This window comes from Oreochromis niloticus, linkage group LG8 (assembly GCF_001858045.2).
Source record: "Oreochromis niloticus isolate F11D_XX linkage group LG8, O_niloticus_UMD_NMBU, whole genome shotgun sequence".
Classification (NCBI taxonomy): domain Eukaryota; kingdom Metazoa; phylum Chordata; class Actinopteri; order Cichliformes; family Cichlidae; genus Oreochromis; species Oreochromis niloticus.
In genome coordinates this window covers 18,868,151-18,895,622 of record NC_031973.2, presented here as the reverse complement: position 1 = coordinate 18,895,622, position 27,472 = coordinate 18,868,151, and the positions used below count along the sequence as shown (strand labels likewise).

Sequence of the window (27,472 nt, the reverse complement as noted above, 5' to 3'; positions counted from 1 at the left end):
GCCACCAAAAACTAAGAGCATATTTATGACAGAAAATAAGAAAATGGTAGAGAACAAAAATCATAGAACATAACAGATCTTAATTTCTGTTTGCATATTCATTCTTTTGAAGTTGTGCTTTAGTTAAAAAGATGGGGATAATGCATTTTGTTGGATTTGGTAAACCACGGTGCTTTACCACCACAAATATTTACACCGGTAACAGACAATCTAGATGCTTACATCATCTGAATGAAGTGCTGACACGGACAGGGTTAGCAAATCTAGTGATCAACATTTTTAGGACAGAACACCAACACATGGCACTGTGTTCAAACTCTAATAAAAGTCAAAAGACATCTTAGAGGAGAGTAACATAGTGAAAAATAAATTCCACTGTCAGGAAATGACAAACTTGGGAAAGCTAATATGGTTCTGCGATGGCCTAGAACAAACACATGCATGCCAGATGATGATGGTAGGAGAGTGGGAGGTGAATAGTGATCGAGCAGGTAGCATGATGAAGAGTGGGTGCTGTGAGTCACAGTTCCCTAAGAATATCTATAATGTGTATCAGCCGGCCGGGGAGAGCGCAGTGCAGAAAACTGCAGGCTCAAATGAAGCCTGAAGTATGAAGATCACTTTTTATTACTCTCATCTGTAGAGGACTTCGTTAAGACAGGGAGAGGGTTAGAAAAGCAGGGAGAGCCAACAGTTCAAGAATGTGCACTGTCATTGCAGCGTAAATTACAACTATCTGAAGAGCACAGCACAAAGGAGACAGCAGGGGGCAGAGCAGTTTGGCTGCCACAGCAGCTACACACAGCCATACCACTTCATTTCTGTCACCACTGTCCATGCAACCCAGAAGACAGAGCAGCATAAACCACACTGCCCACCTGAAGTCATTTCTTTCTATATATGTATCCAAATAATGGCAGAATGTGCATTTGTAAATCCTAATATAGTGGATGATTATGAGTACTATGATAGCAGGTTTTTACGTCTTACCCATTGATGATTTCTTTACACTCGGCCCGTATGAAGTACTCCTTCTCAGGGGTCAGGATGCACAGCGAGTTCTTTTGACCTGTCCTGGACTCGCCGTCGATGACGTCAGAACACTGGTTCATATTGATTGTACCCTGGGGAAGCGTGCTGGGCTGAAGAGGCACAGGGAGAAAGCGGTAAGTGGGAAAGTTAACAGACGTGCTCGCAAATCCCTCCACATGGTCTGCCTTCTCACACAATCCGCCCCAGCATGAAATTTCATGCCAAGCTTGGCATGCCGCACACTGATATAACAGTCTGTGCAAACGCAAATGTTCTTGTCACGGCTCACTTTCAGTATTTTGTGATTTGAGATATGCGTCGAAGCATTTAAACTGCGTTAATTCCATAATTGCCTTACATATGCAGCACTGCTCTAGGAAAAATATGATCTTTGAGGAGGAAAAGCTGCTGTTCTTTGCAGCTTTGATGTTATCAGCATGAAACGGTTATGAAGTCAATAATCAAGCCTGTATTACATTTTTAGTGAAGGTGCAATTTTATTTGTAGGATAAGTTAAATAAGCACATGTACCCAAAAATAAGATAAAAATGAATGACAAATTTCCCAAATGAACTCAACTGACTGCCCTGTGAAAGAAATGCCTGTTACAGTACAAGTTCATAGGTTCATTACGTGGTTCGCTGTCTGATGCCTAGCCGCGATGTGCAAACACAGCTATGTAGACTGACAAGGATGCCATCTGTCAGCAATAAATACCATGACCACAGGACTTTCTGAATCATACCACTTTGTGTACAATGACTTAGGGTTTCAATGGAAGTTTGTGTAAGTACACAACAGCTTTTTAAATGCACCACGGCTTATTTACAATGAATACAGACTAAGATCATATAATCTAGTTATACCAGTCAATGGCACTGCATTACTCATCTACAGTGTTGTAAAATCATGGCTTTCTAGGAGGACCAAGGAGTAAAAAGACTTGTGCAATTGCTTTCTTATGAAGACAGTAAAGAAAGCAAACAACTGCACAAAAGCAACCAGAAATATTACAAAGCTCTGACACCTGACTTTAATTCAGTCTGACCTCCAAATGACTTCCACGAGCCCTGAAAAAAAGAAAGAAAAAAAAAAAAGCCAGAATAATCCTATGTTGACTGAGGGATTTAAATTTGTTCAATCAAGTAAGTGAGCACTGCATATCTAATCTGTTCTACTAGCTTAGGACAAAAATATCTACGATTTTCTTTTCTGGAAAAAACTGAGATCACGATTATTAAATAGTTTTGCTCGCTGGCTTTAGAAATATCATACATTTATTGAGCTTAAATGGTCTTGGTGGAGCCCCAAGATTTTAATTTCAAGTCAACTGAACAACAAATGCAAAAATTCTCTTTAATCCCTTATTTAAAAAAAAAAAAAAAAAAAAAAAAAAAAAAAGACAAAGCATACTAATGTGAAGGGATTTATAATACAATAAAACAACAGCATTCTAGCAAAACAAAATACAGCAAACTGACAAAGTTTACACTAAAACTCTATCAACTGCTCTACCTTCACTAAAACAACCCCACATGCAGGGATCAACAAGCTTTAACGTAGCAGACTAAAGATGATAAATTACAGCCTTCAGCAAATCTGCATTCATTACGAGAGAGCTGGAAATGGAAAGAAAATTAAAAGGTCGCGTAGTGATCCAATAGATCTGACTCAAGGACCCAAATAGTGCAGCTTAACTGTAACCTATCAGTAAGAGAGCAATTGAGGCCCATTTATGGCCTCTAATATGGACAGAGAAATCCACAGTTGTGGTAATGCCACCCTGAGGGAAGATGAGAGGCCCCGTTTACTTTGTTGCTATTAAGTGTCGGTTTTTACTCATCTATTTTACCACTTTCTATTTCGTAACAGTCAAAATTTTGGCACTGCAAACTAGGAGCAGGAGGACAGTAGGTTAGTCTAACATGACTAACATCTATGTGGTGTAGTATTATGGCATTATGGCTCTTCACTTGCAGTCAAATATGCATGCAATAAAAAAAAGGCGATGACTCAGTTGGCCATTGTTTTGGTTCAACAACTTTAAAATGGCCTGTAACCGAAGGGCTTTTGACACTAAGGTGAGAGGCCAGGGCAACAGCCGGACTTGACACAGAGCCATGTAAACAGCCCTTGGGACAGCTGGGCAAGGACTGAGTCCTCGTCCATACTGGCCAGCTAGAGAGACTGGAGTCAGCTTGACCTGAAAGCCCCGGTCTCACCCTCACAGAGAGATTGAAGATTTAGAAAGACAGAGAGGAGGACCAGTAGAGGGTGAGAGGAGGGAGATTAAGGTCTTGAGCTAGTGGTCAAGCAGAACAGCAGTGCAGCAGGAAAAAAAAATAAAAAGGGCTTTTGTGGACTTTGACTTTGGACTGCTCGGCCATCTGTCTGTGTAAACAAATCTAGAGTACACCACACATGTGGGCTTGTCCTTGAGCTGGAGTCAGAAGAGGATAAACGGCAAAAAATGTCTGATTCTGGGAACAGTTGTACAAGCAGCTTAAGGCCCTGGTTTAATAAGCGCTGCATTGGATTCTCATGAACACAGAAAATAAATCAGACTGACAGCAGCTTCGATTAGGAACCTATTTTCATAGAGCAGCTCACCTCTGAGAGGGATTTCAGTGCTTTGACTGTAGTAGGAGGCAGCGCAGTGGGAGTACAGTAAATGTTTGCTGGAGCTGTGTGGCGACCAGCACGGGGCTCCTCTCACACGTGTGCCCCCTCCCAGCTCCAGCACCGTGTCAGCTGGGCACCATACACGCCCCCACTTTGGGCCAGCCATAGTGCCTCTAGCCTCTAGCCCCAGGCCCCTGAACCCACACCTCTCTGTCACCTAACCTAGACCCATTCCACTCTCCCAGGGCCACCGCTCTTCACAATGAATCCTTTGTGAATCAGCACCAGTTCACATAATGTAGGATTGTCAGTCGCAACAGTCCACAGAGCCACTCCTCCCGTTAACCCTCAACAAGGAAATGACCGGGAGACAAGAGGCCCAAACAAATCTCCTTTTGTGGTCACAGCATGAAAATTATGAAGCCAGCATAAACTTATTCTTGTCTCTGAGGTTTCTCAAACAATAGTGGAAATACTCCATGGGAGTCATTGAGCAGAGTCCCAAAGGAAGGGACAAATCAGGGAGAGATCCGATTTCTCCAGTCTAGCATGTGAATACTGAATCAGCAGCTGCAGGTAAAATTGTCATAACAACCTTTACAGGAAAACTATGCAGTCGCATCATTTATAAACACTGTAAACTGTGGGATTAGATACATGCAAGGCTACTGTACTGGAAAATGTATGATTCATTTAATTCAGTTAATTTTTCAAATTTTAGGATTTTGTTTTACTCACAGGCAATTCAGGTTGGGCTCAATTTTTAAAATGAACAGGTTATGAAAACAGCCGCATTTCTTAAACTGCTCATGCCATGCAAAAGGAAGAGACAAACATTTTCTTACTTTGGATACTCCAGGTAGTACCCTTTCATGTAATATAATATGTGCATGTGTTAGGGTTGTCAGGATACTAGAATTTCAAACTCAATACAGATACCCAGGAAAATACTCAATACCATTGACGATATCATGGGGGCAAAAAAAAATTACAACTATAACATCAGACAATACCATTTCAAGCTTTCTGATGTAGCACACAAAAAAGAGGAAAAGAAATACCTACAAGATTTAACTGTAAGCTGATATACATTTTACATACATGTTTTCAGCTGCTCCCTCATATCCCAAGGGGTCACCACAGCCAGATGACTTTACACAGGATGTAATTCCTTATGCAACCTTCCTATTTATGCAGGCTTTGGACTAGCACTAGCTCACAAGCTAGCACACTGAGGCTGGGTTTGTGCCTATTGGATAATCACTAATGGTCAAAAGGCTAACATGTTTGTTGGCCAGGTTATGAAAGCGTTTTAGCACTTTAAAGCAATGGTCTACTGAAATCTTGAAATTCCTCAAAAAAGTTGGAACAAGAAGAAAACTGAACAAACACTGTTCATGTGTTCAGCTGCTAGTGGCTGGAGGGGCTGTGTGAATTTGTTCTGATAACTCTAACATTTAAGCCTATTTATGCAGGATGTGAACTTCAAACATGGCAAGTTGTCCACTTATTGGAACTGACTGCACCATTTGTGTGAACATTTGCAACTTGCCAAGCCTCCAAGCAAAGATAATATGAAACTTCTTCTACCGTTATATGTATGAGCACTAAATAATCCTACAACACAATCAATACCTAAAAATAATCATCTGTTAGCTGGCACTGACAAAAGTGCCAATGACACATCCTCCTACTAATAGCTGAAAATTGGTTGGTGGTCCTCCCTTTGTGCCCAGTTAATTTGGGAGTGTGGGGTATGTGCAGATTGCCACAACTGACTTTGTGAGCAATACTAGTACACCATCCAGGTAACTGTAGATAACTTCACTCAGTGTGAAAGTGCTTACACAGTCAAAAACAGAAAGTGAGGTTATGGAGGGAAAACAATTAAAGACAACAGCAACTATTTTAAGTTGTACAGTCAGAGAGAACAGGGGGTGCTAATGATTAAAACCACTGACAATATCGCAGCCAGGATGCACTATTCTGCTCAGATGCTGTGTGGCAATATGGTGGTGTTCATTAGAAACCACATCTGTTTATATAATGGTAATCAGTGAGTTCCATACATATCTTTGTGCCTCGGCTTCCTTCGCTCACTGCAATTCTGCAGCTAAGCAAAACAGCCCATTCTCCCTTATGACACAGTGGGAGAAATATTTGCTTCTTTTGGCAGCTCGCTGATGGTCCGCTTTCTTTTTTTCATTGCAAAGCAAATTCTCTTCCTCTGCCATCAACATTTTTGGGTTCGATTGACTCGTTTCTGTTTGTGGAAAGCTAGAGACCGTTTGAAAATGACTCACGAAGATTGTGAGGTAAATTAAACTGCATTATACTGTGTGAGTCACAAGTTGCAATACATTTTCCAATACATTCAGTCAAGTTCTCACAATCAGCATAATTGCAACTAAATATGCTGCCAAGGTTAGCTACGAACACCTGTCCGTTAATTAGAAACATCTGTTATTGGTTACTAGGTGCCACTCTGTCTGCCATCCTGTGTGGTGACAAATTCAAATGCTATGACTTCACTTCTTGAGTTACATTACTCGTCTTTAGACATGTACCAGCAGGCTTCTTTATTCTGCATCCAAAGCTATTCTAGTTTGATCATTTCAGACACTGGAGCCAAAAGAAAAGCCGATGAACTGGCACCGCTTCATCCTGACTCGTGTGCAAAAGCTTGAAATCAGGTCTCTTCAGGGTCCATCCTCTGCTCGCTACAAATAACGGCAATTATGCGATAAATTTTTCCATAGCAACCGAGAACAACAGGGGCAAACACACATTTTTTGATACCAGTAATCGAGCCAACAACCAGCTGCAGGGAAATATCCTCAGGTGCCATATGGATGGGAGTCACCTTTAGTGGTGCTGCAGAGGACCATCAAACCACCTCCTTCCCATGCACATAATCATCATACAACAACAGATATACATTGTAATCAGGCTACAAAATAGAGTTGAGAGATGTGTCACAGGCAACACTACAATCATCAAGTCCAACAGCGTCTTGGTTATGTAATTTTACCTCAGTATCAAGACTGCTTTCAGCAGGCACAGTAAGAGCCCCCTCTGTAATGCCCTCCCACATAGGTCTGTACTCCAGCTAAACATATAGATGGATTAAAACAATAATCAAAATAAACCATGTGTTATAAAGCTGACATCTCTGCTGCAGGGCCAAGTGCAGTCCTGTCAGGCATTCTCAGATACACCTCATCCCACTGGTATGCATTCTGGACTTTCAGACGGTAACGAAGCAACAGAGCGGAGGCTGGAAGAACACAGCGCTAACACACAATATTGTGTGAAAAAAAAAAAATGAACAGGAGCAAAGGAAAAACCACAGCACACATTTCACACATATTTGTAGAAGATATTTCAGAGAGGGTTGTGGGTGGCAGCAGCAGCAGCGCTTCTCTTCTTATGGAGAGTGGTGAGAGAATGTGGGTGGTTTAATGCTGTGTTAGGAGGCCAGCAGCCGGCGAATGCAGAGGAGGAGGAAGATGAGGGTGAGTAAGTGATGATGAAGACCTTTCGTTTTTTCCTTTTTTTTTTTTTGCCGCTGCTTAGTACAGCAGGATTCTCTTCAAATGCAGGCTATGATTGCAATCGGTCAATCAAGTGCAGTAAACTACAACTATGTGAACCTGATCTCCGGCTGCCCGTTATGGTGGCAAGCCAAGAACAGAATAATAAAAACACATGTAGTCACACAAAAATCAAACAAGGCGTTTACGCTAACGCAGTGTCACTCAGACAGGAACTGTTGGTGTGACGCCTGTAATAATGACTACATAATAAAAAGCAGCAAAAGGCAGACAGAGTGTGAGAAATCTGTCAGCCTATGTTGAGGTGGTGACAGAGTTGATGCGCTGGCAGCAGAAACAGGTGCTACAGTCGAGTTGTGTCATGTTGCCTTGGCTGTTAGGTCTAAAAAGTTGTTGTTAGTGTGTGTGTGTGTGTTTGTTTCCCCACAGACGAGACCCTTTTTCTTTCTTTTCTCCCAATATTTGTGAAAGCTGCCCCTTTCTTCTCTGAATCTTCTCAGTGTCAAAAATCATTATTTAATAATTTCTCATCTGCTCCTTCCGTCTTCACTACTTCTCTTGACTGATGAATGGAGCCTGTTATGTCTACTCACTGCTTATCTGTTCAGTTTATACCCTTCACTTGAGGTTGTAGAGACTGTGCCAAATAATTACCCTATGTGTGAAGAGACTGTATTTCTTGGTTTCTACGATACCAATCTCTAACCGAGAAGGGCTTTCTCTGCCAAGTCCACTGTCTCACGTCAACCTTAAATGAAAGTGATCCAGCTTTATAACAAAATCTCCACCAAATTTTATTAAATCTGACTTTGCACCTTTTGTATACTCCCACTGACATTGAGACAAAACAATCATCTAAAATATACCTCTGTTTGTCTGAGTAATAAGGTGACAAACAAAACACTGCAAAGACTGTAAAGAAGCTTTTTTTTGTTGTGCCACATGGATCACAGAGACAGGAAACTGACCTTATGTAAAATCTTGGGTGGTTGGGAGCTGAATGCACAAATGCATGTCACATCAGTGCCGCAGTTAGATCCTAAAACACATTCATCAAGCAGTCCACCAGCCTAAATTCATTCCAACAGCTACTCTCCCAAATGACTGCTGGAAGCCCAGCGCATTAAGACTGTTTTGCAACACTGCTATTATCCATTGTTAGTCTTAAATGTTAATGATCTTAATCACTAACTTCTAGCACAGTAAACCCTAAAGCCACAGTTCTGTGGTCAGCTTTTGGCTCCACTGCAAAAACACAGCACTTGTTATAAGATTACAAGGTGCCTCCAAACACAACTGTCTGAAATGCTGCTGCACGCCATTCAGTGCACTGACACAGCACTTTGGAAAGTAGGCCAAAGTGAAAAGGTACCCGTGCTATGCTTGGTCTTCTGATACAGTCTTATAATATAAACTTCTATAGTCACAGAAAAGGTACACAAATACAAATAACTCAATTAAACAGCTAGTTTCTGCACCTTAGTCGGCTCTATGAAGAAATTACAGAAGACATGCAGGGAGATACCAAATAATTCTTCAGTCCAGTCGAGGCAGAATTTGCCCACCAAGCCGAAAGGAATGGAAGGGAAAATGGAAGAGGCACAGGAAAATGTTTCTTCACTTAATTAAGTTAATACATCAACTGTGGAGCTAGTTTTTTTCCCTACAAGGATGAAAAGCAGCGTAATCAAAACAGCAGTGACAACAATTTCAAGCAATGAAGCGAGGATTCATCAGGTAACAAAACTCTCCAGATTTCTTTATGCGTTCTAGGACTAGACACCATTAAAACTAAAGCACCATCTGGTCATTGTGACAGGCAGGTAGATGCCAAAACAGTCAGCCATAGCTGCTAGCTGTTTGCTAGGCTTCACTGAATTGGACCTAGTTAGCAGCTGTAGCAGGTTAACCCACACCATAGTTCATTAAAAAAAAAAAAAACAATGAATTAAAGGGTTAAAATTAAAAAAAGTTATTTATTTATTCTTAAGTATGAAAACTACAACCTAAAACATGATATACAATAAAATGACTACCAAATATAATACTGCATATACATGAGTAATTATATTCACCGCTAAAGAAAAATACAAATACAAACCATCATCAACTGGATTTGTGTTCTCCAATTTAAGTATTCTAATATACTAGCAAACTAAAATGTGAACACACCATGTTGTCATGTATAAAAAACTGCTCACTGATGATGAAGCAACATGTTTTTCGTAAAGCTGTAAGTACTGTATTACAAGGACTTTTTAAAAATTGCATTCATGAGTCGTTTTTGATAGCTAAAGTTACAAAGAAGGTGTGTGTGCTTGTTGCTTTAAAGCTGAGAGAAAGCACAGAAGAGAGGACCACACTGAGGGTGCAATCGCTGGAAGCAAGCCAGAACACGGCTGCTGGAAAAGGGAATTTTGGGCCAGGTCCTGAGGAAGCTGGAGCAGGTTATTAAAGAGAGAGTCGCTCACCCAACAACAATTAGCAGCAAGCCAAAATCTTCAACTCCACGTAATGTAGGTTTTATAAGCTTGAGCTACTCATTAAATGAGGCCCACATAGGTAAATACTTCTACTGGGAGACATTTTCACCTGTATATCAAACATACTTGAAGCTGAAAGTGTGCACCATCACATGTGAATGCTATTCTTATCCTGTAATTGTAAGTGGTGACCAGATGCAGCTCTGAGGCTGCACTTTTTAAAGATATCTTTGCTGCAAAGCCCTGACATTAACAGGTGACAGGATTGCTGGGTCACCATGTTGAGGCAAAAGGTCAAAGGTCACCTAATACAGCTGCACCTGTCATGTCTCTGAAAGACATTCAACTGCAGCTGTGGCCACTACAGGCTATCCCAAGGCAACGGCTTCAAATCTAAGGCTAGCCTACAACTGAACTTCCAACTGAGGTGCTAACCAAATCAAAAATTACACAGTTACAGGAGGTTTATTATAAAAAGTGTGTCCAAAATGTATCTAGCCAAAAAAAGTAATCTAAATATATTAGGAAGCATTTTTTGGTTTGGTTTTAAATGTACGTTTTTTACTTTCCCTGCGCCACCACCACTGAACATGCAGACCTTCCCACTGTTTTATTAGCGCCCCTCTTGGAGCTAGCTAACCTCTCACCCTGATACTTTAAATGAAATCTTTTGTCAGTGTCCTGGTCTGGTGTTTAGAACAAACTGAGCGAGCAGTCTGCCAGGCCCCGTTTGGCTTTATAGAGCAGGGAGGGGTGTAGGGGGGGAAAAGAAGTTACACAATACTGGTGGTTGCTCTCCCCCAGCACAAACGGTTTATTGGCCAGACAGAGCTGGAATGGAAGGGAGAGATACAAGAGAGTGGCAGGACAAGTGAGCGGTAAAAGGACGGGAAAGTGAATGGGACTGAGTAATGTATAAGTGAAGTTCTTGCAAGTGAAGAATGCACACTTGGTGTAGCCAAATCCTCCAGGAGTAAGCCTTTTTCTGGTTAATGAATGGCTGGAAATCATTAAAAAGTACAAGAGTGACTGAGGGAGGGTCGAAACGAAGGATGGTAAAAGGATATTCTGAAAACTTTTCGCCACGGCACAGTACTCGTCCACTGTCAACCAGAATTCAACTAAACCTCCTTCATATTCGCCAAGAGAAATATGACACAAGAAAGAAAGTGCAAGGTCACAGTCAGCTAAAGTCCCACATAAACACAAAATGGAGACCTGGCACACTCTTAATGATCCTGTCAACAGTCTCACTCACACACACACACACACACACACACACACACACGAAACACTGAACACCAATATAATCACTAGGGTATCATGCCCTGAACTCGAAGTTCAGGTCGCTGCCATGGTAAGCGAGGTTCTAAATCAGTATTCGAACACCATCATTGCTGTTGATGCCCAAAATCCCCACACAGTCCATGAAATAACAAACAGTAGTCCAACACCCTGCATAACCTTAATTATTATAATCTAGTCTCACACAAAGGCATTTAACCGTGAATACCATGCGATGCACTAAGGTTACCAGTACCAATATGGACACAGTGGCACAAAATATGTTCACAACTACAGCAGCAAAAGGTCTTTAAAAAAGTATTTCACTTCAGAATTTGCAAAGATAAAAGTATGTGTTTGCTACTTTACATAATAGCTTACACATAACCTACCATCTAGCAATTGTGACTGGGATGTGAGTGACATATATTTTGGCATAATTGTAAGTACATCTTTTGACACTACAGTAATTTCAGCGCTTTATTTTCAGGCATATTAAGCCATCTGGCTGTGGAACACACAATCACAATGAACAAAGGCAAGCTAGTGAGAAGATATGAAAATATAAAACTTTAAATCACATTTTATATTTAAAAGAAAACAACTAATACTAGTCAATGAAACAACTTTAAACAATAAAAGTAACGGATAGCAGCCCACAGCTAGGCTAAGCCCACGAGTTTAATATTTAGAGGACAAACTTGGTCCTGAGCCAGTTACAGGATACTGCTGACTGAAGAAAAGGAAATGTCTCAACAGAACCACTTGAGTATTTATATCCGCCATATCCAGAACAATGTGGTCACTAAGACAGAGACAAAAACTAAGGAGCAAAGATAAGAATACAGATGGAGAAATTCAGGCCAAAAGCATAACACAGAGCAAGACTGGTAATATATTAACAACCTAGCCCATCTTTCCTAAGACCCTTCACCGTGTTTAGTTTAGTTGAGTCATACTCTCTTGGTAATAGCAAACTTGCATGTCAGCACTCAGTTGGAGAGTGCTCATGCATCTTTTCGTATCTTTACTGAACACACTGAGCAATCACAACACAGGCTGGAAAAAGCGAGTGCTACTCGGGGTCAGGTGTTCTACGGGGTTGGAAGACTGGGTCATAGATTAAAGCCTCCCTAAAGAAACCACAGTGTGGTTACTGACAGTCTTCTCCTGTTGTGAGTCATGCCTTGATCACCACTATTTTCACTCAATGTTCATAGAAGCATTTCAGAGTTGTGAAGTGAAGAAGCGACAAAAAGATTTTAAACAATAGGACCTATTGTCTTCAAATGACAAAAACATATTTTCCTGCTCAACACTTCTGCGATTATTTCCCACGAACAGAGAGACAAAGGTGGAGAGAACAAGTGAGCTACAAACATATATCAAAGCCAGCACATTGCTGAATCTATGCTGTGAGGTATGAAGGCATTTCTGAAGTCCCAAAAAAGAGGGTTCAGCCTGATCGAGGCGAGGTGGACCTACTGAAGTGGCCAATAGGTATATAGAGATATTCAAGAAAGAAATACTCTATCCACATCAACTAGATGTGGTACTCGGGTGTGTGTGTTGACTTGGATTAACTGACTTTAATGAGCTGAAACTAACTGGATCTCAGAGAGCGAGAGAGAGAGAGAGAGGCTGACATGCATCACGCTTGTTTAGTCAATAAGAGACATCAACAGAAAAAAAAAGTCGTGTCTTAGGTCATAAAGCTACAAATGACAAATCACTGTTGTCCTAGGATGATGATGCTTCTACAGAACAATGTTTTCATGGCAAAACAGTACTTTGAACCAGAGCACAGGAGTGGTGTGTTATTTAAAAACCCCATGCTCTCATTAACACACTTATTCACATAGCACTTTGTGCTTGTGAGCTGGCCTGAAGCATGACCTTACTTCATTTTTTTGTAACCATTTTTACCTTGATTCATGTACTGCAGTCACTGTCACTGTCAAATCATGCTGGAGGGTCCTGGCCATCGTCAGGCGAAATCATTCACAAAGCCAGTGCTGCACTAAAAACTTCTTTGTCTTCCAGCATTTGCATGGAAGTTTGCAAACACTCACCACTTCCCAGGTGTACTGAAACCTCCCTAGCGACCGGAGGTTGCTAGAGCATCACTTGCAGGACTCCAAGCCTGTGTGTCTGGGTCCTTAGGAATCAGTTTCACGCCCAGCCAACCAGTTGGCAACCAGTCGCGGGAACAAAAATTTTTCCTTAATGACTGGTGGTTGCTATGCGACCACCAGCCAGCCTTTAGACCTATGTGACTGTTTTTAATTGCAAGCTAGCTGTTGAGCCTGCCGTTTGTGTTATAATGGCTTTAGCATATACTCATCCAATTCAACCATCAAGCTATGAAATCTCTAATCAGGTAGGCCTGTGTTGTCATTTTTGGTTGGTTGTGCCACGGGAACAATGCTTACTGAAGTTGGGCCCTCTCACTGTAGTGAAACTTTATCAGCCAACAAGTCAGAGCAATGATAAGATCTTCAGTGCAAAATTGGGAATTTAACTAGGACACAACAGGGACAAAAAAGAAGAAAAAAAAATCCCCACAAAGTCCCCATTTCTGCACACAGAAACAAAAACAAGGGAATTCTTATTATAAATGTACCGCACTGGGTGAAAGCTTTATGACTGGGGGTTGCTATTCAGCTGAATGTCAGTTACAGCGCTGCGGATCCTGATTATTACAAGCTGTATGAATTGCTGTTCCCATGGTTTTGTGGCTTTGTGCACTGGGTATAGTGACCCAAACTGTAATCCATTACTGTTTACATTCCAGCAGATCAGTTCCTACTGGAACCATGGGGAAGGAAGGGCAGGGGTTAAATAAGACTCTCACGCACCATATCTCTACAAAACCAACATATGCCTCACCCAGAATCCATATTTAGTGCTCTAATATGGAGAGATTATACCACTTCTATCCACCAGTGCTGCAACCAACGTTTATTCTTGCCCCTTTGTGCTATAATGCAAACACAAATGTACTTCAGGTGGTTCACACTTCTTTCTCCAGTCATTTTCTCATGGCTTGCTGTGAGTGGAAGACTAGAGCACCTCTAAGTATTCCGAATTTGATGGGGTAGGGTGGTAAAACTCTACTTATTCCCCACATAGAGTGGCCTGGAGGCAAGAAACACAGCTCAAAAGCCCTGCCCACTCATCTATCCCCTAGCTCTCACCCCAAACAGACACTCACCACGAAACGTTTAGATTCATGTTTCTCAGGTGCAAAAAAGATAGAGAATTTACACATGTCTCAGCATGTGAAAAGGTCTTACAAGGCTTGAAGGCAAATACAGGCCGGGGCTGTATGGGTTCATGTCAGAGATTAAGGAGAGATGCAGCAGGACCTGTGCGTATCTCAAGTTAAAAGAATGCACAAATGTGTGGGAAATGGAAGGAAGTTTGTCCAAAAAAAAAAAAAAAAAAAAAAAAAAAAAAAAACCCCTCTCAGTTCTTGGACAAAGCTATGGGGCAGAAGTCCATTATTTGAATTCCAGTAAACACAGCAAATTAATTGAGCCAAGATGAAATGTGAATGACTTAAACAGCTAAAACATCATGAGAACATCATGTTCTCGTTGAATACGGCTGCGATACAGACTGCAGTCAATACACTCTAAAGGCAAACGCAATCCAAGTGTATCTGAAAGGGTCTTTTGTGTACTGCAACTCAATAGGGAGCCTCACTTCATTCGCAGGTATACTGTGCTTGTTCAGCCTGGGATAAAATACATTAAGCGAACAGCGTGATAACACAACCTGCACTGTGTTCCCGCAAAGGTCTCGAAATACAATGAAGAAATACTGCACACAAACCACCCTCAACATTAATAAGAGATTAGCAATGCACAAGCCTGATGATTCAGTGTGACCTCAGACACCACAACACAAGACTGATAAATTCCCAAAGAGGAAAGTTTAGATCACATAATGAAGAGCATGTTTCAGTTAGAATAGGTTATCTATCGGTCAAAGGACGTTCACTGGGTGCGAGGTGATGTGTAGGGCATTTGACTGCACAGTGAAGGTTATTAGAGTATGGGTGTTGATCTTTCTGACTCTCGCTGATGTCATTAAAGCAGCTTTCCTGACAGTTTTTCTCACCTACATACCTGCCCTCACTCTGACGTGATAATGGATCTGGTGTGAGAGGCTGTTTCTCTCACCAAACTTGGACAACTTCAACACACAATTATGTAATTTGTCTTATTTGTTTTTATGTTTAACTCAAAATTATCATAAAACCCACATTCTGTATCTGTTCTCTGCAAACAAGGAACACTTTAATAAAGAGCTTACTCAGAACTTGCAACACCTGTTCCAGACGTGTCCACTGCTGTCTAGTACCCTCTCTCACAGGTGCACACACACAAACACACACACTTTGTCCAATCCAGCCTTGCACATTTGTTTTGATGCTGTGTCTGATGTTTTTGTCCACAGCCACAGCAGAAAGGCTTGCTCGCCACATGACAGAGCCTAGAGACAACTTCAGTGCACAAATCCGCACTTTGCTTCCAGTCTGTTCTGTCCTATATCAGTCAGGTCAGAGACCTCTAGAGCTCTCAACAAAACTGAGAATCTGCCCCATGCATCAAATACCATGGTAAACTGCCGGTGGACAAAAGGGACAAATCGTGTTGCCTCAGCAACGCTGCCTGGACAAAACTGTGTTAGTCTGCTCTTAGAACAATCCAGCTGGTGCATTCAGCAAATACTGGGGACTGAACTGTAAGTGAGCTTTCTAAATAATTTTGTCTTCTCTCCATATTTGCAAATACCAAATAAAACAACACGTATTCTGTGAACTAGTGGCACATTTTCAGCTATTCACACTCAAACAGCAACAGTAAACAGTTCTCTTTATCACAGTTCTCTTTATCGTTCTTACTGCAGCTATATTCCCCCCCCCCTCACTTGTCTTGTGCACATAACAGTTCTTCAGAGCCACCGCTGCTCTTAGCAGAAAATCATGGCAGCGGTGTGTCATGTTAGCTGTTCACTGTAGGTGGGCAACCCCAAATCAATGACTTCAAGTTCTGTGCTCCCTCCCAGGTTTTTGCTAGTCCATTCCTTTCCCACAGAGCCATGCCACATCCTGCAGGTTGGAACCTCAACCCATCTGGGTTTGGTTAAGCCAAGACAGAAGAGCCATAAAAACCAGGCTAAGAGCAAAACAGAGGGGCACCTCCTCATTTACAATCATAACGAGTGCTCCCAAAATTGGGTTTTGATGTGGTTTAGAGGAACGTTATACTGGCGAAAGCTGGCAAACTTTAGAAATCACAATTTAGTTCATCTGATCTTAATGTTGACCAGTGTTTGCCGTACAGACTACAATAAATCAAGAATATTTTGAGACATATTTTACCATTTTTCCCCCTCTTTAACATTTATGAACGTCCTCTAGCTCTTATTTTGAAAATCCAGTCACTGTTAAACAGCTAGTCACGACTTGCCCTGTGTTTTGTTACCATACTAGCTTTCTGATCTGGTCAAGCAGTCCTTAATATCATTCAGCTGCTCTGAGCACGTGACTGAAGACCTGACTGGAAACAAAGCGGAATACCGATTTGTTATCTGTTGTCATAAAGTATGTAAATGATTAATATGTTTAAATGTAGGTTCACCTCCTATCACACATGCACATTTGCAAATGGATGGATGCAACGCCCTTACTACTGCTATAAATACAATATAATCTTTGGAAAGTAATGATTATTGTGGCTCCTTGGTGTGTTCCATGTTGAATATTTAATTGTATGTAATCTCAATACTAATCAAATTGAAAACAGCCTAATATTAATGTCAGACATGTACACCATTTAGCCAAGTTTGTGCAGCTCTTTATTCAACTGAAAACAATTATTCTAATCAGCCTCGTGTGACAAGCGAGGCTCTATATTTAGTGGCACTTGATATTTCAAGCTCCAGACCCACATTGTCCCGTATACTTTTGATCCTCCACTCAGAAGAGGGATGAAAACACAAAGAGTGACATCCAGAGAGAACACTGAATGGAGGGAGGACATCCGCCACTTCACTTGTCTCTTCCCTATCATCTGTTTCTTTCCATGTCATCCTCCTCCTCCATTGAGTGCCTCACAAACGAGCCTCAATATGAAGAACACATTAGGGCCACTGCAGGATTTGAAAGCTATGTTCAGACAGATTTTGTTAGCCAGTGGTTTTATTTTTTTCCAATAAAAACACTGCAAATAGACATAATGTAAGGTTGCTCACGTGCTGTCTTGTGCATGTATCTCAAGAGTCGTCAGCTATATTGTATATGATATATCGCTGGCTGCTAGGGAAAAAAAAAATGTATTCCCTGACTGGATAGTATAGTAGTTCCTGGAGGTTGGTGGCTGTTGCTGGGTAAAATGCTGGGTATGCACAAATTTTCTAGTGATTCCTTTGGCTGCTAGCAGATCGCCTGCAGTTTTTCACGTTTGTTTGCAAATACTTGCTAACTACTAGCTGAGGGGTAGTTACTTAAAAAAAATGCGAGGAGAAGCTTCGCTTTAGCCAAATGTTTTTTTTTTTTAAAAGGGTGCAACTCTTACTTTGAAGGAAAACAAGTCCGTCACTGCAATTCAACCTACAACCCAGCAATAAGCAAGCAATAGTCATGTCTGCAAGACTTCAACTGTAAGAATGCAATAACTGTAAAAGGACTTAATATGAGGAGGAAAAGAAGAATGCCACACTGCACCCCAGCATCTGTTCCCTTTATTACATCAAACCTCACACTAGCTCTTCTACTAAAATACCACAATGTGAAAGGGTCAAAGTCAATAAAACAAATACAGTTTCATCTACTTCTGCTTTCACCTCATTTCAAAACACATCCTACGCTTACAAAAAAAAAAAAAAAAAAAAAAAAGGCTGTTGAACACTGCTTGGGTCGATCAATATTCAGCATGCCTGCATCCTACAGTGCCAATAAAACCGACAAACTAGATTCCTGAACCAAGTCGACTACAAAACTCAAGCTCAGACAGAAAGTCTACATACTAATTTTATAATTACTACATAGATTTTAGTCTACTGACTAAATATAACTCGGTGATTTAATATGTCAATCAATGAGTGGTTTTTCCAGTCTTTCCTTTAAGAACAGGAAGTAACCACGGAACACCTGCACATCAAGTGCGCAGTGTAGTAACCACTTAAATAAACACACAAAGCTAGGTACATAACTTTGAATGTCAACACCACACTCTCATTCCTTTTGACACTACTGTACAAGCAGGCTTAGTGTTTAGCACGCTCACTAAATACCTGGTTGTATGGAACAAAGGACTGGTGCTAACCATGTGAAGGCTGTCTCATCAATCTCACATTTTCAGCACTTGCATCAAAGTTTTTCTTTGGTTTTAATACAACTAATTTTGCACAGAAATCATGTAACTAGCGTTTCTTCTCAGAGAAACTAAACTTGCAACCAACAATGAAAAAATGATCATACTTCATTATCATCTTACAATAAATACAACTGTATTACAGTAACAATAGCCACTGTAAATGATCAAATAGTAGCCAAAGCCTCTGGTTTAACTCAAGTGAAAAGAGAGCAATCCTTTGATGTGAAGCAGGAAAAAGAAAGAAGTGAAAGTTTTAACGTCTGTTCCCCTTATGTGTCAAACTGCTGATGGAGTTGTTTGTTTTCAGAAGTCAAAGAGAGGGGAAAAAAACTTCCCTTTTATTTATATGCTGCATATTTTCAATGTCATAGTAGCAGCAATGAGGTGAATAAGGCTGTGTAAATGAGCAGATCATGGTGCATTATAACACAGATACACTGTACAGTATGCTGCTGTTTGTTTGACCCATGCTGTGGTTGTTTAGACTGTGCCACCAGCTATTAACAGTCACAGACAAGCTTCAGAATATGAACAAAACAGGCAACAAAATAATCATCAGCTGACAGGAAGGAAGCTCACCATTTCATCCAGAGCATAGCGAAGTAAGCCGTGCTCGTAGAGGATAAAGAACCTCCTCTGCCATTTCTGTAACAAGAAAAAAAACAACAACAAAAAAATCTGTCATTACTGACATGATCACACAAAAGATATCAACAGCAAACCATAGTCATTTTATATTAAAAATTTTTTTTTTAAAAAGAAGCCTCACAAGAAGATGTGCCAATATTTATCATATCAATCATTACACATTTGATAACTCTGGGCATGAGAGTCAAACACAGATTTGTGGAAGGCCAATAAATTTCTGAAGCCTGAGATTATTTTTCTGGATCTAGAAACTCCAGTTAAAAGCTTGAACACACACCTTAGGGTATAAAGACCTCCAATACAACACACACATACACACACGGAGACACACACACACACACAAACAAACAAACAGTTAAAAGGAAGTGCAATCAAGTTTTTGGAAACAGTTGCTATACAGCAGTAAGCAAGTAATGCTGGCACACGTTCCTCTTACGGGACATCACAAGGCTTTCAAGCTGTGACAAGCTGGACAACATTTTTATCAGCATGCATCAGCTGCATTCGGTCATTAAGATTTCAGATTGTTTTCCTTTTCTTTACAACTACTTGAGGAAAGAAGGCCTTCATATATAAAGTGCGGGTGTTATCACAACAAGAGCTAAGTGGATACAGACGTTCATAAGAGAAGATGAGATTTCACTGCAGATTAAACTGTAGGATATATATGGAAAGGCATGCAACTGTGAAGCGCAGTGTTATATCATGATGTACCAGGTTAGCTGGGGGGGGTTAAGTCTTGGTTTGAATGGGAATCCTGTCAGTTACAATAATACAATTTCCACTGATATTCATCCTCATTGTCTTGATCAGTTCTCTTCCACCGCCCTCATATCCTAATGTACCGCTTAGTCTCAGTGTTAAATTTCCTGGGCTCCTATTCTAACAGCGCCTGATGCATGAAATATTGAGAGCTGCTCTCTAACCTAAAAGGGTACTGGAAGGTCTCAACAGGGGGGCCGAGAAGCCTCAGAAGCAATGTTAAAGGGACACTGCAGTCCACAGATGCTTTTTAAAAATAAACCAAACCAAACCAAACAAAAACACAAACACAATATATTACAGGCTACAGAGGCTGATTATAGAATTCCAGCCTCACTGTCACAAAACAGAGCCAGACCCCTCCACAACCTGTTAAACTAAAGTGACCCTAAAACGTGACTCACCTGAGACATCAGCAGTTTTTTGTTTCTCTGTTATTTGTTTCAGTGTAAACCTGACAAATGTGCTCACGTCAGCACTACGTACAAGCCAGCAATTATACCCCCGCAGTGAAACGCTGACTGGGAGAATAGGCGGAACGCATCACTGATGATGTCAAAGCAGCGGCAGACTGTTGATAGTAGATCCAGAGGTGCTTTTCCCAAAACTCATATGGAAGCCATCAGCGAGGCTGTGAGAACGGAGACCTTTCTTCTCCTCCCCCACATTCTCCGTAGTCCTCTTTTTGGGATGCACCACCACAGCATATAATCTGGCAGCTGATAAACGACGGCTCCGATTACACGATACTGCAGCGGTAAGAGTTATTAAATGAAGTCAATATTAGGCTCATTATTTCCTAACAATGAGGCTTCACTGACAGAGGACCGAGATTCCCATAAGAATCTGCTGATTTCATGAAGTAGCCACTGAAGCCACAACAACAAGAGCTCTTGTTTATCAAATGAGTGCCAGAATGGATAAGGAAATTAAAGGGAGGAGTAGCCACGCTACTTACCTAGCACTCTGAGCTGGTAAAACAAACTTAGCTTAGAACTTTGGTGGTAAACAACATAGCTTTGCCTAGCTAAATGGGGTAGGGGGTCTACTATATGGGGTGGGGGGTAAGCTTATAACCAAAACAAAAATCATCACAGACAAGAAAAATGGATAATGGCTATGCTGGGATTTCCGCCAGTGGATGATGGTCGGGGTACACCCTGGTAACTAGACAGCCATCTGCACTCTCAATCCCTCCTTTGGGCAATTTAGAATCACCAATTACCCAACAATCATGTCTGGACTGTGGGAGGAAGGCAGCGTACCTGAACAGAAACCACGCAAGCACATCAAGAAGCTCCAGAAAGGCTTCAATACAGTCTCACAGCAGTTTGTGAAAAAAGTCACAACCATTAATCCATAGATACGTGTTACTGGACATAGATTTCACACTTTTTTTTTTTTCTTGTCCTCAACAAAACTTTTCATCAGTATCCAAATTTGACTTGACCTTGAGCATAACTTGGGCAAAGACCTGTTAGATGATCACCGTGTGCAAGTGTCACTAAAATCAGTACACTAGGATGAAAAGTTTCCCCTAAGCTTCTCACACCTTGGGTGAAAACCTATTAGGTGACCAACAGAGGAGCAGCATTTCTTGCGAACAGTGGACAGACAGGCAGACAGCAGATGCCTCGCCATGCCATAACGTCATCTGTCAGCTCAAAACCAAACAGGCTGCTCATTTTTCCTCAAAGCAGTTTAACACAAAATCAAAACCACTACACCAATCAACCATTCAGACGAGCAGAAGCTAAACACAAAGGTTACACACAGGTTAAATGCACCTCTTCTCTTATAAAGAGCACCAGTTTCTTGCCATGAATTTCTGCCAAAACTTCCAAAAGAAAGTCAAGAAAAGGTGAAGTCACAACATAATGCTCTCTTCTAAACACAAGCAATCTGACCACCAGAAAAGCTAAACACTTATGAAACCACTTACCCGAGATCTGTGTAAGGGATTGTCAAAATTTGTTCCCTCCGGTGCCAGGAGCAGCCATCCTGCATATATAGGTTTCGCCTGGTGAATGGAAAACACAATGACAGTGTTGGAAGCAATCATTAGCATAATAAATAACTGTCTAATTATGGGACACAGAAGTTGATTCTGCAAGTTGAGACCACATACTATGACCTATTTTAAAACACACGCACAAATATGTGTTAAACTCAAGGAAAGTGTTATAATAGACATTAGCTGGCTTGACTTTAGGCTACACTCTCCACTTGGCTTTATTCCAGAGCACCATGCTGCCCTGAAAAAAAGAAAAAGGAAAGGCTAACACACACACACAATTTTTCTTCTGATCCTCTAAGTGGGTGGACTGGTGGGTGGTGGGGGAAGCAAGAGGCAGAAGTTAGGAGAGGAAAGAAGGAAAAAAAAAAAAAAAAAAAAAAAAACAGTGGATGAGAAGCAGAAGAGAGAATTAGTGCCGAGCTTTTGTGGCTACAGATTTGCAATTCAAACATGTACTGAGAGACGCAAGTTGGCCTGGCAGTGTTTCTTAAGTTGTTCTGGTACATACTTGAACTGTAGCCACGCTAGTAGTCAGCACTTGTCTGCCGAGCCAAGAAGCCCTGCATAACCACTGCATGCATACTGCGCGCAGGAGACCGAGCTGAACTTGATGTTTACATTAAGATCGTACCTGTGCCTAGCCTAAAGAGCTTATCAAATTAAGCGTCTTACATAAATGCACGTGTGCTTCGCCCCCCAGCCTATGAAACAGTAGCCAACAAATCTGAGTCAAAAGAGCTTGACATATCCAGCTGTCTGGCACTTCCATGTCTTTCAATCTGAGGTTTTGATTACGGTCATAACTTCACCCTATGTACGGCCGAGCATAATCCACCATAAAATCCTCTTTTGCTTTGATTACATGCAGCACAGCACATTTCCCAGCTGAGTGACTGTGTAAACAAAATGACATAACATTAATTTCCAAGCACAAGTCCAAATTATAACCTTGGACAGTCAAGAGTTTGAACAGACTTGCAAGAGAAACATTCAGACACTAAAAATGGAGGGAAAAAAACTGCAAGATGAAGGCAACTGATAATGTGACTGAAAGAATGAGACAGTGGGACACTTGTTGTTTTAATGCCTGTAGAAAAAAAAAGAAAGAAGAAAAAAAAAAAACACAGTTTAGAAAAACATCTCATCTGTCCTTATAAGACTTGACAGCCATACCAATGGCAAGTCCCCCCTGAGACCGAGAAATAAGCGAGATGAATCTAGGTCACTTTTTAGCCTCTAATGGTTCAGCAGTTAAATGCACTCATCTGAGCGTGTTCCTGTGTCTTCATTTCGCAATGCCCCCCACCTCACAACCTCCTATTCCATGTAATCATAAAGGATTTTAATATTGCTTCAATAGCCTGGGCCTTTAAGGCAAGTGAAATTGGAGAGATGGGAGGTCAGAATGACAGTTCTGGCTGAAAATAGATGCTCGGCTTTTCCATATTTTTTCTGTGCGTGTGTCTGTGTAAGGACTTAATATATGGACTGCAGGACTTCAAACCTCCAGCAACAGACGATCTAATAATCTTTAATAGCCATGTGAGGCCAACAAACATAAGCCAATTTCTGTACCAACATCGTGGAGGACAATGATAGTGGACAATATGTCTCACAGAAACTGAAAAAGCATCACTTGTACAATCTTCAGACCTGAGAATGAGCCTTGATCTTTCCCATTAAACAAGACTCCCAAGAGGAATGATCACAATGTGGGTCAACAAAGTTCAGCATGATACCATACCACCTTCACAACATAAGACTCCCTGCTGGGGACAATGTAAACAGTGAAATATCTGCACTAAAACAATAATAATGTTAATAATAATAATAATAATAATAATAATAATACTAAGTCAGCCTCGCACAATATTAGTCCCTGTTAAAGTAAACTTTACAGTTTCTTATTTTAAGCAATAGTATGGTTCAAACTACAGTTAAATGATCAAAGGAGACAACATAATCTGAAATAATTACAGCTCCTGTAAAAGCAGCTGATAGTGTTTCTCCTGTGCTGCAGGGCATGGAGCTGGGTGGAGGCCTGCGTGTGCATGAATTAGGGTCAATATGCGCCCTTGGGCTGGAAACTAATTATGTCCAATTAACCCAACCTTTGCACTTCGTGGTCTATTAGCACACGACAAGTCGTTTGAAATGAGCACATCAAACAGAAAAGACAGCAACAGGATTTGCACTCCCATTAAACGGTGCATAGTAAGAGTGAAACGCAATGGAAAGTTGCTGGAAAAAGCGTTTGTTTACCTGGTTTAAGTCTTCGTCGTTGAGCAGATGCGACTCTCTGGGCTTAAAGCAGTTCTGGCATTTACTTTTGTTGAAAATGTTGGCTTGAAATTTCCGACAGGGATTGTCTTTGAGTGACATGGTTGATTGAGGGAGCGACACTCGATGAGGGAAAAAAAAAAAGACTTATTTTAAAAGTCCGTGTTTGAGGGGGGAACAATCAGTTCTCACAGCAAAGACTGAGGCAAGTTGCTGATGTATGCTTTCTAGAACAAAGCCATTTAACAGTGCGCAGTTCACCTGTCCCGAGGTTACCTGAGGCGGTGCGTAACCTCTCGTTAAGTGATATCTATATTGGTCATCTTGCACGCGGGGTCGCCTCCTGCAGCTAACGCCGACCTGCTAACTTTAGTTTTAGCGTGCAGGCTCGCGCAGAACTTGTCAAATAAAGTCGTCGAAAGTGCAGACAGATGTTCGCGTCTCTCTCTTAATTACGTCCTCCGGCGAGGTGTCGACGTCTCACAGGTGACGCTCCGGGCCTCGAGCTCGCTGCAGAGGTCCCGTCACAGTCTCCATCGGGCGGAACGGCTCTTCACTGAGGGGGAGGGAGTCCACTTCGGCCCCCCCTCTCTGTCTTTCTATCAAACAAGTGATAGCGCGGTCATTGCCGTTAAATCTTTTTCGCGCTTCTAACGTCTCGCTTCAGGGCCACCGGAACGTTATCAAACTTCGGAAAAGCCATCGACGTGGTTGTCATGCCGCTGGATGAATAGCGTCGGGTCCTGTTCGTCGTAGAGCTGCTCCCCCTCTGGTACTGATACGCAGTCTGCGGTTGATGTTTTCGTGCAAATCCTCGTTCGGGCCGGACATTCAGTCGGTGGAGAGGTGGGAGGTGAAAGGGAGAGAGTGGGGCTGAGAGACAACGCCTTCGACCAATAGGAATAGGTGGACACGCCCAAAATCCAGGCCTTTTCTTTCGTGGACCAATAGAAAATCTTCCGAAGTGCTAATATTTTCTCTCATGCTAGGTGGTATTTAAAGGCCCACTTAACTTCCGTACAAAAACTCTGATGTTGTTGAAATTCCCTGTGCTAATATTTTGCTTTAATTGCGAGTCAAATGGCCAGAGTGTAGGGTGTATCCGCGTCGATGTTATTCTACTAATGAAAAAACATTAATTTTTTAAATTCAGCTTGTGGAATACGGTTTGGTTTTTACATATAAAAGAAAAGTCTAAAGGTATACATAGAAATGGGTTCCTAATGAATTACTATTAATGTTACTAATAAAATAAATGGCAGCAGGCCAAAAAAAGGACACACCACACATCATGCACTAAGAGTTATGGAAACTGGACGTGAAAAGAATCTATAAAGGGTGTACAGGAGCAAAGCCTGAACTTAATGTGTATTACAATGTAAAAGGATTACATTATATACATTTTTTTTAAAATAAGTGTGGCTTATATGGTGTAGTAGGCTACACCATATGCATATGCAACTTCCAAGCTGATGCTAATGCTACTTTATGGTGTTTTAAAACATACATCATCATCAAGAAAAAAATCAAATAAAATCTACAGCACAAATGCAACGTAAAGTCCGGCAGGTGTTCTTATTTTAAACATAGACGTCAATCTTAAAAAGACTCCAGAGCACCATCTGTTGGTCTTGAATTTCAAATGGCCTGACTGGGATTTTTAGAAACATATATTTATTTAAGGAAATGTAGAGGGTGTGGAAAATGATGGACCTGGGTTGCGTTTTGCTTGTGTTCCTCCTGGCTGCCATTTATTTAAGCTGACTTTGTGCATCCTGAACAGGAGGACAGGCATGGGTTTGCTATTTGCACACAAAAGAAAGAGTAGTAACTGTGCAGATATTTCTGCAGAGAAGAGAAAACCGGAGCATGGATGTCTGTCATCGCCGTCAGGTTCTTTGAAGTGCACTTGAAAGCGAAGTGCAGCATGTTTTTCAGATTCCAAGCTGATGCTTCAGATTGGGAAAAACTGTGAACTCAGGGCAAAAACTATGAGTTATTGCATCATGCTGTGTTTTGAGGCACGATTTTATGTTTTTTGTTGTTGTTTGTAACTTGGAGAAAGAAATTAGTGCTAGGAAATACAAACCAGTGCTTGTAAGAAGTGTGTGATTTTGATTATGCAGCTTGAGGTGGTGGGATTGTAACGCCAAGTGAGCACATGTGGGGTAACATAACAGCTGAGTCTGGGAGAAATTTAAAGCAAAACTATGTGTAATTATTCATTTAGGCCATTACAGTAAATGACTGAAATACATTTTTTAAATATGTTCTCCATTTTAAACTGAAACATGCTCCTGAGTAACTAGAAAACTAAGAAATATGCATCCCATGAGTCATAAAACCATGACATCATTTTATTTTGAAAATGAATCCAGTATTTAGTGAAGAATTTGATATTTGGGACTGTTGTCCAGAAAGAGTAGTATTACTGATCCACAAAGGTTAACATGAACATTGCTGACTACTTGACCATTGACCATTTCGGTATGTGTGTGTGTAGCGCCAAATCATAACAACAGTTACTGGATTGCACTTTATATAAGGTAAAGACCCTATAATAATACAGGGGGAAAAAACAGAAAACCACAACAATCAGATGGCCCCATACAAGCAAGTACTTTGGTGACAGCGGGAAGGAAAAACTCCCTTTTAACAAGAAGAAACCACCGACAGAACCAGGCTTAGGGAGGGGCAGCCATCTCCCGCAACTGGTTTGCGGTCAGTCCTAAACACTATATTTATAAGAAGGCAAGCAGAACAACACACCGATAACGTTACTTTTTATCTTATGCTTGTGGTGTAGCAAGTATGTAACACTCAACCACCCAAATTCTGAAGGATGTGCCTTCTAATTATTTTATTGATCTGGACACATTTTGCTTGTGTGTCCCGTTTTTTTTGCCTGCTTTTGATGTTCTTAACCCACTAAAAGTACTCAAAGCTACTACTGCAATTAAAGGAAACTTTCTTTAATTATTTCCTCACTTCTTTATTTCCTGTCGTATGAACAAAAGTACTGGGCTACCTACAGAAACTGCTTTGTTGTGAAGGTCCCCACGCAAAGCTTTTGTGCTGATGGTAATGCCAGAGAAGGTTTGGACCTCCGCAGTTACTGAGTCAGCAGTGTTGATGACTTTTACAGATTATGTGGCTCAGCATTCAGCGACCCAGCTGTGTAATTTTATGTGGCTTGCCACTTAATGACCAACTTGCTAAGGTTCCATTTTGATATAATACCACTTACAGCTGATCACTGAATATATAGGAGGGAAGACTTTTTACAAACTGGCTTTCTGTAACAGTTGCATCCTGTGCAAGACTCAAATTCAGTCAACCCATTCTTTCACAAATGTTTGAAAACACAGCGGACAAAAACACTTTGTTTCTGACAATTTTTTC

At 41.1% G+C, this 27,472-nt stretch overlaps 1 protein-coding gene across 10 annotated transcripts in view; it reads right to left on the bottom strand.

The window, feature by feature from the left end:
- The window catches only part of LOC100697039 (myosin phosphatase Rho interacting protein), a 52,853-nt gene extending 27,913 nt beyond the window's left edge, over positions 1 to 24,940 (bottom strand). For 6 of the 10 annotated variants that reach the window (XR_003221304.1, XM_005448260.4, XM_025909632.1 and 3 more), the window contains exons 1-4: positions 24,053 to 24,940; positions 21,716 to 21,793; positions 18,943 to 19,008; positions 991 to 1,142 (exon numbers count right to left, since the gene is read on the bottom strand). Coding sequence is in view for 7 of the 10 variants with exons in the window: in XM_005448260.4 (XP_005448317.2) it covers positions 991 to 1,142; positions 18,943 to 19,008; positions 21,716 to 21,793; positions 24,053 to 24,172 (416 nt within the window). In the remaining 3 variants the exon portion in view is untranslated. The remainder of the gene's footprint in view (positions 1 to 990; positions 1,143 to 18,942; positions 19,009 to 21,715; positions 21,794 to 24,052) is intronic. The other 4 variants (XR_003221305.1, XM_025909635.1, XR_003221306.1 and 1 more) reach the window with 2 other exon arrangements.
- Between the last annotated feature and the right edge of the window lie 2,532 nt (positions 24,941 to 27,472).